This window comes from Chlorocebus sabaeus, chromosome 7 (genome assembly GCF_047675955.1).
Source record: "Chlorocebus sabaeus isolate Y175 chromosome 7, mChlSab1.0.hap1, whole genome shotgun sequence".
Lineage (NCBI taxonomy): Eukaryota > Metazoa > Chordata > Mammalia > Primates > Cercopithecidae > Chlorocebus > Chlorocebus sabaeus.
This window is the reverse complement of record NC_132910.1, coordinates 334,882-351,392: the sequence shown is the minus strand read 5'-3', so window position 1 is coordinate 351,392 and position 16,511 is coordinate 334,882. Positions and strand designations below refer to the sequence as shown.

At 41.8% G+C, this 16,511-nt stretch overlaps 1 protein-coding gene across 3 annotated transcripts in view; it reads left to right on the top strand.

The window, feature by feature from the left end:
- LOC140711985 (disco-interacting protein 2 homolog C-like) overlaps window positions 1-16,511 on the top strand; it is a 44,542-nt gene that overhangs the window by 19,321 nt on the left and 8,710 nt on the right. For 2 of the 3 annotated variants that reach the window (XR_012093334.1, XR_012093333.1), the window contains exons 2-3: window positions 9,632-9,841; window positions 12,395-12,529. Coding sequence is in view for 1 of the 3 variants with exons in the window: in XM_073017317.1 (XP_072873418.1) it covers window positions 9,632-9,841; window positions 12,395-12,501 (317 nt within the window). In the remaining 2 variants the exon portion in view is untranslated. Of the gene's footprint in view, window positions 1-9,631; window positions 9,842-12,394; window positions 12,530-14,850; window positions 15,681-16,511 lie in introns of those variants that run through there. The other variant, XM_073017317.1, reaches the window with a different exon arrangement.

The following is a 16,511-nucleotide window of genomic DNA, read 5'->3' as shown; positions in this document are numbered from 1 at the left end:
ACAAAAACAAAACAAAAATAAACTCTACTTGGGCATAAAATATTCAAACTATGGTGAATCAAAGATTAAAAAGCAAAGAAACCAGAGTAATCTCCTTCCCTATGGAGGATCAAAGATAAGAATTATATTCAACTTCCCCTCAAAAACCATGAAAACAAGAAGTGGAGTGAAGTATTTAAACTATTGAGAGAAAAAAGATTCCATTAACCTAGAAGCCTATACTCTGTGAAATTATCTTTCAAAAGTGAAGAAAAAGTAAAGACCTTCTCCGGCAAAAATTGCAAAATTTGTTGCCGGTAGACCTGCCTTGCAAAAAATGTTCAAAGTTCTTTAGAGAAAAGAGTAGAGGTCAGTAACTCAGCTGTGCATAAAGAAAGGAAGAGCACAGTCGGTTTACAGGGGCTCACACCTGTCATCCTAACACTCTGGGAGGCAAAGATGGGAGAACAGCTGGAGGCCGCTTAGTTGAGACCAGCCTGGGCATCATAGTGAGACTCTGTCTCGTTAAAAAGCCAAACGTGGTGGCCGACACCTATAGTGCCAGCTACTTTGAGAGGCTGAGATGGGTCACTTCTTGAGCCCAGGATCCCGTTCAAGGCTGTGGTGAGCTATAATGATGCTACTCCACTCCAGCCTGGGCAACAGAGAAAGACCTTGTCTGTTTAAAAAAATAAATAGAAAACCAAAAAGCATCAAAGAAGAAATAGTGAAGGTAGAAGAAAATCTTTCATTTTTCTTAATAGATCTAACATAACAGTTCATTCATAATAGCGACAGTATATTATATGCTTATGTATATGTCATATACACACACTTAAATATAAGTGAAATGAATTAGAGCAGTGATAACCAAGGGATGAGAGAGAGCAATTAGGAATTAGGATTATTTTGTTATTATAGTGTGCTTGCATTATCAAGAAACCAGTGTAGTGTCGTTTGAAAGTGGACTTGGGTTACTTGTAAATTTATATTGCAAATTCTAAGGCAGCCACTATTAAAAAAAAGGAGTAACTGATATGCTAAAAAGAAAGAAAATAAATCATAGAAAATGCTCAATTAAGACCACAAGGAAAAAAGAGTGAAAGACATAAACAAAGAACAAGGGCAATAAATAGAAAATAGTAACAAATATGGTAGATGTTAATTCAACTGTATATCATTACTTTCAATGTCAATCCAAATGCACCGAACTATATATTGTCTATAAGAAATCCACTTTAGATTTAAAGACATACATATAGATCAACGGTAAAGGGATGGAAAAAGATATAAATGTTAACACTAATTTTTTGGTGTGCAATGGCCTCATCTCATCTCACTGCAACCTCTGCCTTCCAGGTTCAAGTGATTCTCCCTCAGCCTCCTGAGTAGCTGGGATTACAGGCATTTGTGGTCATGCCCGGGTAACTTATTTTTTTTTTTCTATTTTTGTACAGATGGGATTTCACCATGTTGGCCAGGCTGGTCTTGAACTCCTGACCTCAGGTGATCATTCTGCCTTGGCCTTCTAAAGTGCTGGGATTACAAGCATGAGCCACCGTACCCGGCCAACACTCATTTTGAAAAGTGGAAGTGGTGATATTAATTTCAGACAGAGTTGGCTTTACATAAAGGAAAGTTACCAGAGATGACTATTACGTAATAAAGGGGTCAATTCTCCAAGAAGATGTAACAATCCTGAAATGTACTTTTGCTAACAAAGCATCAGAATTCCAAAGCAAAAACTGATAAACTTCAAGGAGAAATAATTAACCCACTATTATAGTTGGAGACGTTAACACCCCTTTATCAGAAATGGACCAATTCAGTAGCCAGAAAATCAGTAAGGACAAAATTGAAATCAGCATCCTCAGTCAACTGTATATAACTGACGTTTATAGACTATTTCCTCCAACAACAACAGAATACAGAACATTCACCAAGACATACCATGTTGTGGTCCATAAAACACACCTTAACAAATTTAAAAGAGTAGGAATCAAACAAGTATGTTCTCAACCACAGTAAAGTAGAAATCAATAATGGACGACTGGAAAATATATTAGGATATTAAACAGTACACTTCTACATAATACATTGTTTAAGGAAGAAATCTGAAGATTTCTTCGAATTTTTCAAGTAAATGAAAATGAAAACTTGTTAAAATTTGTGAGCTGCAATGACAGTAATGTTTATAGGGAAATTTATAGATTTAAATGCATACGTAAAAAAAAAAAAAAAAAAAAAAAAAAACAAGATCTAAAATCAATCAGCTTCCACCTTCGAAAACTAGAAAAAGAACATCAAATTAAATTCTAAGCAGGAGACAAATAATGAAAGAGCAGAAATCAATACGTTGAAAACAGAATATCAGTAGAGAAAATTCAATGAAACCAAAAGCTGGTTCTTTGAGAGAAAATCTGTAAGCCTCTAACAAGAAAAAGAAATACAGCAGATAAATTATCAATATCAGAAATGAAATAAGAGACAAAACTACAGATCCCATGGACATTAAAAGGATAATAAAAATTATGAACAACTCTATGGCCACAAATTTGATAACGTGGATGAAATGAATCAATTTCTTTAAAGACAGAATCTGCCAAAATTTGAACAGGAAGAAACGATCTGTATAGGCCTATATCTGTTAAATTGAATCAGTGGTTAATAACCTTTCAAAACAGGAAGTGCCAGGCCCAGATGGGTTCACTGTTGAATTCTACCAAATATCTAAGAAGAAATTCTACCAATTATCTACAATCTCTTTCAGAACATAGAGGCTGAGGAATACTTCTTAACTCATTCTATAGCGCCAGCATCATTTTAATACCAAATACCATTTTAATAACAAAATATTACAAGAAAACTACAAAACATCTCTCATGAACATAGATGCAGTAATCTTCAATAAAATATTAGCAAATTAAATCTAACAAAATTGTGCACCAAAACCACATGGAATTTCACATATCCAAGCTGGTTTAACATTGAAAAGCCAATTAACGTAATTCACCACATTAATGGGTCAAAGACTAACAGATGCCTCATCTAAGAAGATATAGAGATGGCAAATCGACGTATGAAATGATGCTTCACATTATGTGTCATAGAGAAATGCAGATTAAAGCAACACTAAGATATCACTACACCAGAATCCAGAACACTATCAACACCAAAGCCTGTGAAGATGTGGAGCTGTGGGAATTCTCTCTCATTCATTGTGGGTCTTAATGCAAAATAGAACAGCCTTTAGGAAGACAGATTGGTGGTTTCTCACAAAACTAAATATACTCTTACCATATGATAAAGCAATTACACTCCTTGGCATTTGCGCGAAGGAGTTGAAACCTTATGTCTACACACAAAGCCTGCAAGTAGATATTTAGAGCAGCCTTATTCATAGTTGCCAAAACTTGGAAGCAACCAAAATGCTCCTCAGTAGGTGAATGTATAAGTGAGTTGTGGTACATTCAGACAATGGGATATTATTTGAGGCTGAAAATAAATGAGCTATCCATAAAAAGACACGGAGGAAACTTAAAGGGCATATCGCTAAGTGAAAGAAGCAATCTGAAAAGGTTGTTGTATGATTCCAGCTTTACAACATCCTAGAAAAGGCAAGACTATGGAGACTGTAAGAAGATCAGTGGTTTCCAGGGGCCAGGGGGAGGCAGGGATGAATAGGCAGAGCAGGAGAATTTTTAGTATCATGTGATCTCTGTATGATACTGTAATGGTGGATACATGTTATGCATTTGTCCAGAGCCATATATTGTACAACACCAAGATTGAACCCTGATGTGAATGATGGAGTTGGAGTGGTAATGATGTTTCGCTGTAGAAGTATCAGTTTTGACAAATGTACAAGTCTGGTAGGCAATGTCGATGATAGGAGACGCTGTGCATATATAGGGTATACATGAGACATCACTGTAAAGCTGGAAAATATAACACTGAGATGAAATTGCGCTGATAGGCTTAACAGGTTGGAGAAGGAAGATGAAGTCTGTGGGCTCGAAGGGAGATGAAAAGGAATGAACCAAAGTGAAGCCCAGAGAAACAAAATGAAAGGAAAGCCAACAGAACCTCAAGATCCTGTGATATGTCAATATACTTGTAATACAAGAAGGAAAAGAGAGAGAAGAGCAGGAACCTTTGAAAAAAGGAGTCAAAGTTTTCTCAGTTTGATGTCAAACACCTGTGTCCGGCCCTGAGAAGTTCAGTGAACTCTAAGCAGAACAAGTATAACAAGAATCACATCCAAGTTCATGATAGCCAAAGTACTGAAATCCCAAGATTAAGAGGAGATCCTGAAAGGACTCAGAAGAAAAAGACACGTTACACACCAGAGAAGCATTTGAACAATGCGTGACTTCTTTGAAGATACAGTGGAGACCAGAAGACCATGGAAAGACAATTTTTAAAGCACTAAAAGCAGGAGAAAGACCTGTCAACTCATATCCAGGGAAAATCTCCTTTATAAACAGGGGTGAAACAACACATTCCCAAATATGAAAGCTGAGAGAATGTGTTATCAGCAGAACCACACTATAAACGTGCTAAAGAATGTACTTGGCTGATTGCAAAGGATATCAGATGAAAGGTTAGCTCTACGAAAAAGAACCCTAGAAATCATAACAGTGCGCTCTAAATTTTCTAGAATATAAAATCATAGAATATTTTACTCTATGATTTTATGGTTTTTGGTTTTTTTATGATCTTATAATTTTATGATATAAAATCATACAATGTACACAATTCTCTATGCCTCCTTTATCTGTTTTGAAGTCCTTGCTGTACCATGTACCAGTAGTTTATTCCTTATTATTTATTTATATTCTATTTGATAGATATGACACATTCTGTTTATTCATTTACCAGTTGGTTGTTTCCAGTATTAAGCTGCCATCGACATTTATGTATATATCTTTGTGTATGCATATAATTTCCTTTATCTTAAGTGGATGCCAAGTAGCATGATTGAGTCTTATTGTAAGTTTAGGTTTAGCTTTTTAAAAACTGCCAAATTATTTACAAAATAACTGCACCATTTCACACTTCCACCAGCAGCATATGCGCATCCCAGTTTCTCCACATCATCACCAGCAATAGTTACTGTTATTTTTATTTGTGCCATTCTAATTGATGTGAAATGGTATATCATTGTGTATTTACTTTGCAACAATGAATGATGCTAAGCATTTTTAACGTGCTTATTAGCTTTTAATGTGCTAATTCCTATTCATAGCCATTTGTATATTTTGGCAAAATGTTCAGATTTCTTGCTCATGTTTTAAATGGGTTGGTTGTCGTCTTATGGGTTACAGGTGCCTTATGCAATCTGAATATAAGAGTTTTACAGATGTAACGTTTCTCAGTGAAAGAACAATCTATTATGTAGCAGACAGAACAAAGCCCTTCCTCCAAGATACTCAGGTCCTATTCTTCAGAACTTATGAACCTGTTGTCTGAAGTGGTTAAAAGGGATTTTGCAGCTGATTAATTCGATTAATTTAAGATCTTGAGATGGGACCTTTACCCTGGTTTAAGTGGGTAGACCCACTGTAATCAAGAAGGTCCTTACAAGAGAAAAGAACTAGAGACTGCAGTGATGCCCTTTAAAGATGAAGAGGGGCCATGAGTCAGGGACACAGGTGGCCTCTAGAAGTTGGGAAAGGTAAAGAAATGGATTCTCCTTTGAAGCCTCCAGAAGGAACGTAGTTCTGCCGACACTTAGATTTTACACTTCTGACTTCTCCATCAATAGGATAATAGATTCGTGTCTTGTTATAAGCCACTAAGATCAAAGTAATTTGCTACATTAGCTATAGGGAGATAATCATCTTTTAAAACTTACTAGTTTACTATTTTAATGAAGTCCACTTCACTAATTTTTATGGGTTGTGTTTTTGGGAGTTTTAGAAGTCTCATGGTCTTACTGTTCTTTCATTTATGTCTGTGATTCATTTGGAGTGAATTTTTGTGTGTGCAGTAGGGATCTAAGTGGGATTTTTGTTTGTTTGGGTTTGGTTTGGGGGACTTTTCCCCCCACAGTTTTTCTTTTTGGTGTGTGGGTACCCAGTTGCCGCAGCAACATTTGTTGAAAAAACAAACTACCTTTCTCTTACTGAATTGTCTTGAGACCTTTGTCAAAAATAAATTAACCATAAATACAAGGCTTTATTTCTCAATTTAATTCTGTTCCTTTGATGTATGTGTCTATTTTTGTGCTAATACCACTGCCTGAAAAACTATGACTTTATGTAAAGTTTTGAAATCAGATAGTGAAGTCTTCCAACATTGTTTCCCTTTTTCAAATTTATTTTGGCTATTGTACGTCCTTTGTATTTCCAGATAAAATTGAGAATAAGCTTTCCATTTCACACACAGCCTTCTGGGATTTTATTAGGCAGTGCCTTGAATTAATGGAACGGTTTTGGAAGAATTGTCTTGATAATGCTGAGTTTTCCAATTCACGATCATGAATCTATCTCCATTTATTTAGTTTCCATTTATTGGGATCCTTAATGTCTCTCAGTAATGTTTTATAGTTGCCATTGTACACATTTTGCACCTTTTTGTTAGAAGTTCAGCTGAGTGTCTTCTGCTTTTGATGCTACTGTGAATGGAACGATTTTCTTAATTTTATTTTCAGGTTGTTTATTGCTAGTATATGTATATCTTTGTCTTGTGTCCTGTGATCCCATCAAACTTTGTTTTAGTAATTTTTGGTGTACTTCTTGCCATTTTCTACATGTCAAGGTGAGGTCATCTGTGAATAAAGACACTTTTATTCCTTTCTAATCTGGATGTCTTTATTACTAAACTTGTTAATTTATTTTACCAGCTAGAACCTGCCAGGTAACGTTGAATAAAAGTGGCAAGAGGGGACATCTTTGTCTTGTTCTCCATCTTAGGGAAAACGCATTCTATTGTTTACCATTAAATACAATGTTAGCTGTGGCTTTTCACGAATGTACTTTAACAGGTTGAGGAAATTGCCTTTTATTCCTGGTTTCTTGAGTTTCGTTCTCTTGAATTTGTCAGTATTTTTCTATGTCTCCTAAGGTTAACATGCGGTTCCACTCCGTAATTCTATACCGTGTATGACATTAATTCAGTTTTGAATGTTAAATCAACCTGACTTCCTGTCCCCATGGTGTGTAATTCTAGTCACCACTGGTCATGCTGTATCATCCATTTCATATGCTGCTTGCTTGGTTTGCTGCTATTCTGTCGAGTGTCTATATCACATTATTCTGCAGGTTTCTTGGAAAAGGTAGGTGGGAGTGAGGAATGAAAGATTGGAAAGGGTTGTGAGAAGACGTTCTGGGGAGATGGTTGTGCTCCATATGGACACCTGCTTGTGTACCTTTCTCAAAAGTCTCAAGGCTTTGTCAGTTTTACTTTTACTTTTATGTAAATTGTGTAAGTTTTCTTAAAAGGCAGGGTCGGCCAGGCACAGTGGCCCACGCCTGTAATCCCAGCACTTTGGGAGACCAAGGCAGGCGGATCATGAGGTCACGAGGTCAGGAGATCGAGACCAGCCTGGCCAATATGGTGTGAAACCCCGTTTCTGCTAAAAATACAAAAATGAGCCAGGCATGGTGGCACGTGCCTATAATCTCAGGTACTTGGGAGGCTGAGGCAAGAGAATCGCTTGCGCCAGGTTACTGTGAGCAGAGATCACGCCACTGCACCCCACCCTGGGCAACAGAGCAAGACTCTGTCTCAAAAGAAAAAAAAGCAAGATGATAGAGAATTTTCAGGCTCCTAATATTATTGCTTGTCTAACAAGTAAACTTTTAAAAAAATTCCCAGATAGCGTAAGTCATGTGACAGTGGTAATAAGTGTGAATATTGTTTGCTCTTACTGTCTTTTAAGAAGCAAACCTGTGTCTTAAGATTATTTGCTGTGACTCCTCCTCTCACCCAATGATCTGTAGCTGCTCACCTGAGCCAGTGCCTCCCATCACTCACTTGTAGGTAGAATTCTGAGTGTCATCCTTACATTGAAGTTTAACAAATATACCAGCAATTTATTCACAAAAACCTTGGTACTGCATGAAAAGTTATTAAATGAAAAATGTTCTCGCGAATTATAGTGAAAAAAGGGATGTATTTTATCATAATCCAAGATATCCAATTTGTACAGATAGAAAAATCAATAATGTCAATATATAAGAAACGAATGCTGTAAAGGTGAATAGATTTGAGTGCAAAATGTAACATGAGGGTTTGTCGTGTGCCCCGGAGAAAAACGGGGAGGTGGAGAGGCCGCTCCATGTGAGGCACATTCTGCTTTCTCTCCTGTTACCATCATCAGCGTCTTGATCCTTAGAGAGCTGCATGGGTATCGAACACACCGACGTAGAAATCCATCACCCTCATGGGTATCAAACACACCGACGCAGAAATCACCTGCATGGGTATCTAACACACTGATGTAGAAATAAATCAGCTGCATGGGTATCTAACACACAGATGCAAAAATCACCTGCATGGGTATCTAACACACAAACCAACGTAGAAATAAATCAGAGCCCAGAAGAGCATCTCAGGACTAACCAGGGTTAAACATAGTCACACTGAGACTCCTGAGAGCCGCACAGGCCCTCCGCCTCCCCTTGCCCTCTCACTTTCTGACTGACACAAGAAAACACTTGGTTTCTTCCCAAACTGCTGTGTAGAGGAAATGTGTCAGTGCATCTTTGAGATGACAGTATCAAACATTTTTTTTTTAATTTGTTTATTATTATTATACTTTAAGTTGTATGGTACATGTGCATAACGTGCAGGTTTGTTACATATGTATATTTGTGCCATGTTGGTGTGCTGCACCCATCAACTCGTCATTTACATCAGGTATAACTCCCCATGCAATCCCTCCCCCCTCCCCCCTCCCCATGATAGGCCCCGGTGTGTGATGTTCCCCTTCCCGAGTCCAAGTGATCTCATTGTTCAGTTCCCACCTATGAGTGAGAACATGCGGTGTTTGGTTTTCTGTTCTTGTGATAGTTTGCTAAGAATGATGGTTTCCAGCTGCATCCATGTCCCTACAAAGGACAGAAACTCATCATTTTTTATGGCTGCATAGTATTCCATGGTGTATATGTGCCACATTTTCTTAATCCAATCTGTCACTGATGGACATTTGGATTGATTCCAAGTCTTTGCTATTGTGAATAGTGCTGCGATAAACATACGTGTGCATATGTCTTTATAGCAGCATAATTTATAATCCTTTGGGTATATACCCAGTAATGGGATGGCTGGGTCATATGGTACATCTAGTTCTAGGTCCTTGAGGAATCGCCATACATTATGTTTTCCATAATGGTTGAACTAGTTTACAATCCCACCAACAGTGTAAAAGTGTTCCTATATCTCCACATCCTCTCCAGCACCTGTTGTTTCCTGAATCAAACATCTTATAGCATGTTTGTATAAGGTGCTTTGGAAGCAAAATTCATTATGCTAAAATAAATGGTTCATTATCTGAAAAGTGGTTTAAGTTCTCAAGAGTGTCTACGGCAAAAAGTCATTAAACAACTGTTCAGACTTGCGTGAAGTAAATCTGTGTTTGAGGGACTGAGATTGTGGTGACTGTTTTTGCTGCAATATGTAGCAAATCGCCTTGCTTCTTACACAGATACCTCTTCTGGCTCAGAAGATGAAGGCTCAGTGCAGGGGGACTCCCAGGGCACCCCGACCTCCAGCCAGGGCAGCATCAACGTGGAGTACTGGATCAGTCAGGCCTTCCACGGCTCCACCACGTCCACCACTTCCTCGTCCTCCACGCAGAGCGGGGGCAGCAGAGCTGCCCACAGGCTGGCGGATGTCATGGCCCAGACCCACATGGGTGAGCACGCTTCACAGTGTCTTTCTGTGCCTGTTGTCTAAACCCCTTTGTGTGTGCACGTTTTCCTCTGTTTGCATCGTGGTTGTGGAATCCCTTAGTGGAAAGAGTGCAGAGCCCCTCTGGCCCCTGGGGTGCTTTGGTTGGATTGTTTCTGGAAGCTGCTTTACTGCTTCTCATGCCCAGGTTCCTCCCACAGCTGGAATTCCAGGGGCCTTGTTACTGGGGAATCCCGCAGCCATATCCGAATTCCAGGGGCCTTCTGTTTATAAGTCCTTTCGTGTTCCTGGGGAATCCCGCAGCCATATCCGAATTCCAGGGGCCTTCTGTTTATAAGTACTTTCATGTTCCTGGGGAATCCTGCAGCCATATCCGCTTCCATCTTTTCTTCTCACTTATGCTCCTGCGTGAAACCTTAACAGTCCCAGTCAACAGGATAGGGTTTTAAAGTGTGCTCCTCCTGACCACGGGAGTCATTTAAGGAAACGAGGGCTTTAAGCACGGCCGCTTTACGCTGCTGTCTGCCACAGGTGTTCAGATTTCTTGGGCGTGGCGCACTGTTTTGTGTAGGTTCTATGACAAGGGAGATCCTCTGTGTTAGAAAAAGAACGAAGTTAGGATCACTGCCCCACAACGTTTGAAGATGCCGTGGAAAAGGAGTGAAGTGAGAATTACTAGAGGGAGAGCCTGCGCGTGGGGGAGCGGTGATGAGTCTCGCGTTGCTCTGCCTCTGAATGGTTCAGGAGTAAATGTTTTCCATCAAGTATGGGACTTGGGTTGAATAGGATTTGGTGTGTGTCTCTATTAAAGCAGTAACCGGAGACGACTGTGTTCCACGTCGCCGATAACGGAGCACGAGCCACAGGCTCAGACCCTCCCGGCACCAGCTACCACAGGAAAGCCTGATCTCTGCAAAACCCTCAGTGGGAAGCAGGTGGACGTCATGTGTGATCAGATAGCTCACAGACACCCCAGAACCCCAGAATGTTCACTTCTAGATCACTGACTCCTTGACACCCAGAGGCATTTCAGATTGACTTGGGTCCCAGCCCCTTCGGTGCTCACTGACACTGAAAGCGTCAGCTGTTTTCTGTCTGGAACAGGAGTTTGCTGTCAGGAGAGCTGGGTCTGTCTCACTTTTCCCAATAACTGCTGCTGAGATCTTGAAGTCCCTTCTCCTGCTTCAGGCTTTGAGTGAGGGAAAAAAAATTGAAAAAAATAATTTTTCTCTCTCAACTGTTGTGAGTATAAAGGAGAAAACAGAAATACTCTCTAAAGTTTGCAAAGTAGTACTCAAATGCAAAGCAGTATTAAACTTCAGTTTGACACAGTTTCAGGAACATGTACACTCGTTTATGTGAATTAATAACCCTACTTGAAATCACAGTAGGCTAAACATTGAACAGAAATGTGTGACTGTTACATATTTTTCCATAATAAAATTCCATGTGTATATTGGATCGCAGGATAGTGGCCGAGGCTCTGCCAGACGTGAACGGGGAGGCCAGACACCACCTCTGTCACTTGGTGGAAGCATTTGCATCCTCGGATTTTATTCAATTTTAAGAAAATGCACAGAATCTTACCAAGGAAAACACATATTTTTGAATAAATGAATCACTGCACTTGGACCTCCCTTTGTGGGTTTACCCTTTCAATACTGGAGGAAGTTTTCGTACAAAGAATTAATTTATCCAAACTATGAGGGGCTCCTAACTCATGTACATCACGGCTCAGAATGACCCAAATGTAACTCTCGGGTGATCGCGTTCCGGTAATTTCTAATTGGGCACAAAGATAATCCTCCTAGACTATCTGGAAATTTTCTATAAATTTGGAAATTTTTTGGAAAAGCCGTGACAAAATAATGAAACTTGAAGAGGAGAAATATTTCGTGTGGCAAAACAAGAGAAGTAAAAAGTCAGATGTGCATTTGACCTTCTGAGATCATCAGAAGCCTGTGAACGAGAACTTAGCATCTGTGATCGTGTGTGCGTGTGTGTGTGAGTGTTCTAAGGAGTCCAGTCACAACATAGTCACACTAGCCAACCCCCCCCCCAGACCCTACATAGTCATAGCCATTACTATTCCCATTTGATGAAGAAACTGAGGCACAGAGAGCTTAAGGGACATCCCCAAATCCCCAGAAGTTTCCAGAGCTGGGTTTCCAATTCCAGGCCCTGGGCTCCAAAGCGCGAGTAAAGCCCTGGGCTGTGTGGAAGGTGGCCGACAGGAAATGGGACCCTTCCATGAACACACACAGGCTTCCTGGCGCCCTGCCATTGCCGTTCTAACGTTATTCTAGTTAAAATGCCGCTGACGTGGCTCCTATTAGGAAATTGAGGTTTCACCGAACTCTGCTCCATTTTCGGCAACATGAGTTATGCTGGGGTCCCCCTTTGTGCCGGATGTGTGTGGCAGACATGGCTGAGATCGGCTTTGGCTTCTCTTGGCACCCTCAAGGTGAACGCCCGCGCTCCGGTCTCTTCCTGAGCTATGGCTTGCTCAACCTGCAGAACAAACCACCAGAAACACTCATGATGTGCTTCTTTACAGAAAATCATTCTGCACCTCCTGACGTAACTATGTACACCTCAGAGCACTCCATACAGATGGAGCGACCACAGGGTTCCACGGGGTCCCGGACAGCGCCCAAGTACTGAAACGCCGAGCTCATGGAGACCGGGGATGGTAAGTCCCAAAGCAGAGATGCGTTTTTTTCTGGGAAACGGTTTGTGCTGATGTCCTGTTCTGTGACTGTGACTGGGTGTGTTTCTTCCTGGGATACAATCTGCTGCCATTTTATCTGCTGAGTGAGTAACAGTGGTTCAGCAACTGAGAAATTCTTGTTCAGGTGTTAAGACCGTGAACAGTCACTTAGAAGAGCAAGATGAAGTTAAATGTACAACAGAATTACTGTCAGATGGGCTGATCTGTTGCTTTAGACTTCAGAGGAAAGAGGGTCTTTTTATCCATGTTGGACAGAGATGTCAGCGACTTGGTAACAGGCTACGGCCGAGGGCTTCTTCTTCCTGTGGCCTGGTCTTGGTATGTTCTGATTACAGCGGCGGTTTGTATCACCTAGCCCCTGTTCTATTTAAGTCTTAGTCCTTCCCCGGGGTCATAAAAGTCAGTGTAGAACCTAGCAGTGAATGAAATACAATGCCCCCGTGTGAAGCCTCATTGAGCAGCCTTGGAATGGTGTAATCTTGCAGTGCACGGGACTTGCAGGCGGACAAGGAGGCCTATCCGAGCCCCAACAGGTAGACAGGGAGGACTATCGGAGCCGCGACAAGCACAGTGGACAGGGAGGCCTGTGTGGACACAGTGGACAGGCAGACACAGTGGCCAGGGAGGACAGCGCAGTTGTGTGGATCCACAGGATACTGTGAGCAGGCTGAGATTCCAGCGAGTAAGACTCCCTGTGACGTGCACAGCTGCCATCTGCGCAGCAGCTCCTGATGCCAAGATGGTCGTGTGATAAATGCACAAAGCGCATCTCCAGCAAAAAGCCGAGTGTCCACATCCAGGATATCCACCAAGGTGGCTTTTTGGTGTTAATACGATGAATGTGAGCAGCAAGTGGTCTGCGTTCTGGGTGTGTGTGACTGTGCCACTGCAGTTTTGTTCTCATGTCTTGATGAGCATGAACGGTTCCTGATGAGGGTAGGTAAGGATGCTGTGACCTGAGACTCTGCAGTACTGTAGCTTGAGGAACCAAGGAGTTTTTCTCTCTTGCAAACCCATCAGGGAGGATGTTCCAGGCTGGTGACTGCTCCATGAGGTATTCAGAGATCCAGGTTCCTTTCAGACTCCTGTTCTGTGTTCCCACGGACAAGGCTGTCCTTGCTGTGGTTGGGACTGGGTTATTGCCACGCTGGTGGCAGTAGGCTTAAGGCGAGAGTGGCCATGATTTACCTAATCTACATAATGGCAGGGAGCCTGGGGGTAAAGTGTAGCCATGGCCTGGAGGATGGATGATGGATGTTGGTGAACGACTGGCTGCACTCACCGCAGCTGGCCCAGGAATGGGGAAGGATGGCTGAGTATGCTGTTCAATGGTACCTGGTTCTTTCAGATTTGACTTCCTCATGGATTTTCTGCTGTAAAGAGGAGAGAGCCTGTGGTTCTAGGCCAAGCATCTCACTCATCTCATAACATCTTGTATCCCTTAGCCAACATTTTTGTCAAGTTTTAGAAGTCCTATAAAACTGGCAAGCATTTCTCAATTTGATTTAACCATTGGATTTCATATCTGTGTCTGCATCTCTATTTTACATCTATGTGGTTATTTGACACTCTGTAGTACCTTTGTAATAGGTTCTATTTGGTGGAAGTTACTTTCAACAAACCTTGCTGCTACTTGAATTTTCAAGGTTGCAAGTAGAAAAGAGAGAATAAAAACCACATCTTCTCTAATTTTAAAATTTGTTGTTCCTCAAATCACACCAGAAGTACAAATATTACAAATTATAAAAGCAGTCAGAATCAAGGTTAAGAGATTTTTGGGTGATTCTGGCTAATCAACAGTATTTGCTGAGGTGTGTGCAGCAGAGCAACATGCCAAGAAGCCCAGGACGGGGGAGAGTTGGGAGGCCAGGCAGTGAGTTCAGAGGTGCTGTTGCCTCAGGAACAGGAGCTAGATGCAGAGAGGATAAATGGCCACAGGTGTGACCACCACCGTCCTTGCCGCGGCACGGAGGCCTTTGTATGGGGGCCTTTGTGAGCTGAGTTATGGACCAGATGAAGGCTGTGCAGGCGTGTGAGAATCCAGGCCAGACTCGATGGGTGGAGGCTTAGCAGAAGTGAGGGGCCAGACAGCCTCGCTAAATGTGCAGTGGCTCACTGCCGACAGTGCCCATCAGTTGCCAGACAGACGGGTTTGATCTTCAGCCCCTACGACAGCTGCCTTTACCTGTCTGCCTCCACCTTCTGAGGCCTATAGGCGTTGCAAATGTGTGGTTTTTAGACAGATTTGGATGAGTTGTTTTCTGCACAACACTCTTTTACAGACAGAAGCTGGTTCTCCACAATGGCACCAGGGACTTGGCAGGGACTGGTGGGACAGCCTCAGAGCACAGCACCAGCTCCCTGGGAGAAGACGGTGCCCGTGGGATGGAAGAAAGAAGAGGCACACAGTGCTGAGGCGTGAACTCTAGTTTGCTCTTAGACATGACACACATGCCTTCTGGAAGTTTGCATGAAGCACTGCTAAAGCCACCAGTGTGGACAGGTCCTTAGATCAGGAGAGCCAGAACATAGTTGTATTTGAAATCCTTCACATGCTGCAATCTCTTCAAAGAGGACTACAAGTCATCTCTAATAATGTTGTAAAATTAATTTTTTATTAAGTGCCATGGCTTTTTTTTTCTTTTTTTTTTTTTTTTTGTGGGGTAGGGCCGGTGCGTGACAGTAAAACAACAGATACAGTGACACGGCTGGTGGGTGTTGGTTCTGGGCCCCAGTTGGGCAGTTGCATGAAAAGAAACCGAAAAGTCTCTACAGTGGTATGAACCGAAACACCTGGATTATGTGTTTTCGTGTATTTGACATAAATGCACACATTTGTACGCTAAACACACATTTTTCTATATGTAATAAAATTCACACCTTTAAATAGTTAACATATATTTTATTTTAGGACCGCCCCCACGATGTGAGGACTAATAGCCACCCCCTCTCCCCCCCGGATATTAAGAGCCACATCGCAGGGCAGTGAGGCACCCCCCGTGAGGTGGGGACTAATCGCCACCCCCTCTCCCCCTCTGGCTATTAAGAGTCCCAGGAGTCACCTCGCAGGGGGGTGAGGCACCCCCCACAAGGTGGGGACTAATAGCCACCCCTTCTCCTCCCGCTGGCTATTAGGGGCCATGGTGGACTCACAGCCTGTTTATGATATTGTGAGTAATATCATCTCCCCCTCTGGAAATTATGAACTCTGTCACAGATGGGTGTATACCCTCAGTGTGTACACCGTCAGAGGGTGTACACCAGTCTGTACTGGGAGTAATATCATCCTCTTCCTCCCTGAATGTTAAGAATATCCCAGGATTGTTTCTACTCCCTGCATTATTGGGTGTCATATCTTCCTCTCCCACGTGGAAATTAGAAACAATATCACTGGGGGTGTGTACACCTTCTGTAATATTTAAAGTAATAACCCCTTCCCTCCAGGCTCATGGGAACAATATCCCTGGGGAGTGTACACTTTCTGCCATATATGTCATAATATCATCCCTCCCGCCTTGAAACATTATGAAGGACCATCTCACACGGGGTGTACAACCCTTGGTGCGATATTGAGAATGCAATTATCCTCTTTCCCCCCGGCATATTTGGAGAAACGTCAGAGTGAGTGTACCCCTCCTGCCACATGAGGATTACTATCCTCCTCTTTCTTTCTGGATATTAGAAAGAAGATCACACATGGATTTGCACTTTCTTCGATATCTGGAGTCATGTCATCCTCTCTTGTTTTGAATGGCAAGAACAATGCCTTGGGGGGGGATGTACACACCCTGCCATATTGGGAGTAATATTACACTCTCCGTTCCTTGATAATTAGGAACAACATCCCATGCTCTCCTTCCGTGGATATTAGGACCAACATCACAGGTAGCTGTACACCCCCTGCGGTATTAGGAGTAATATAATTAATTATTAAACATCCATG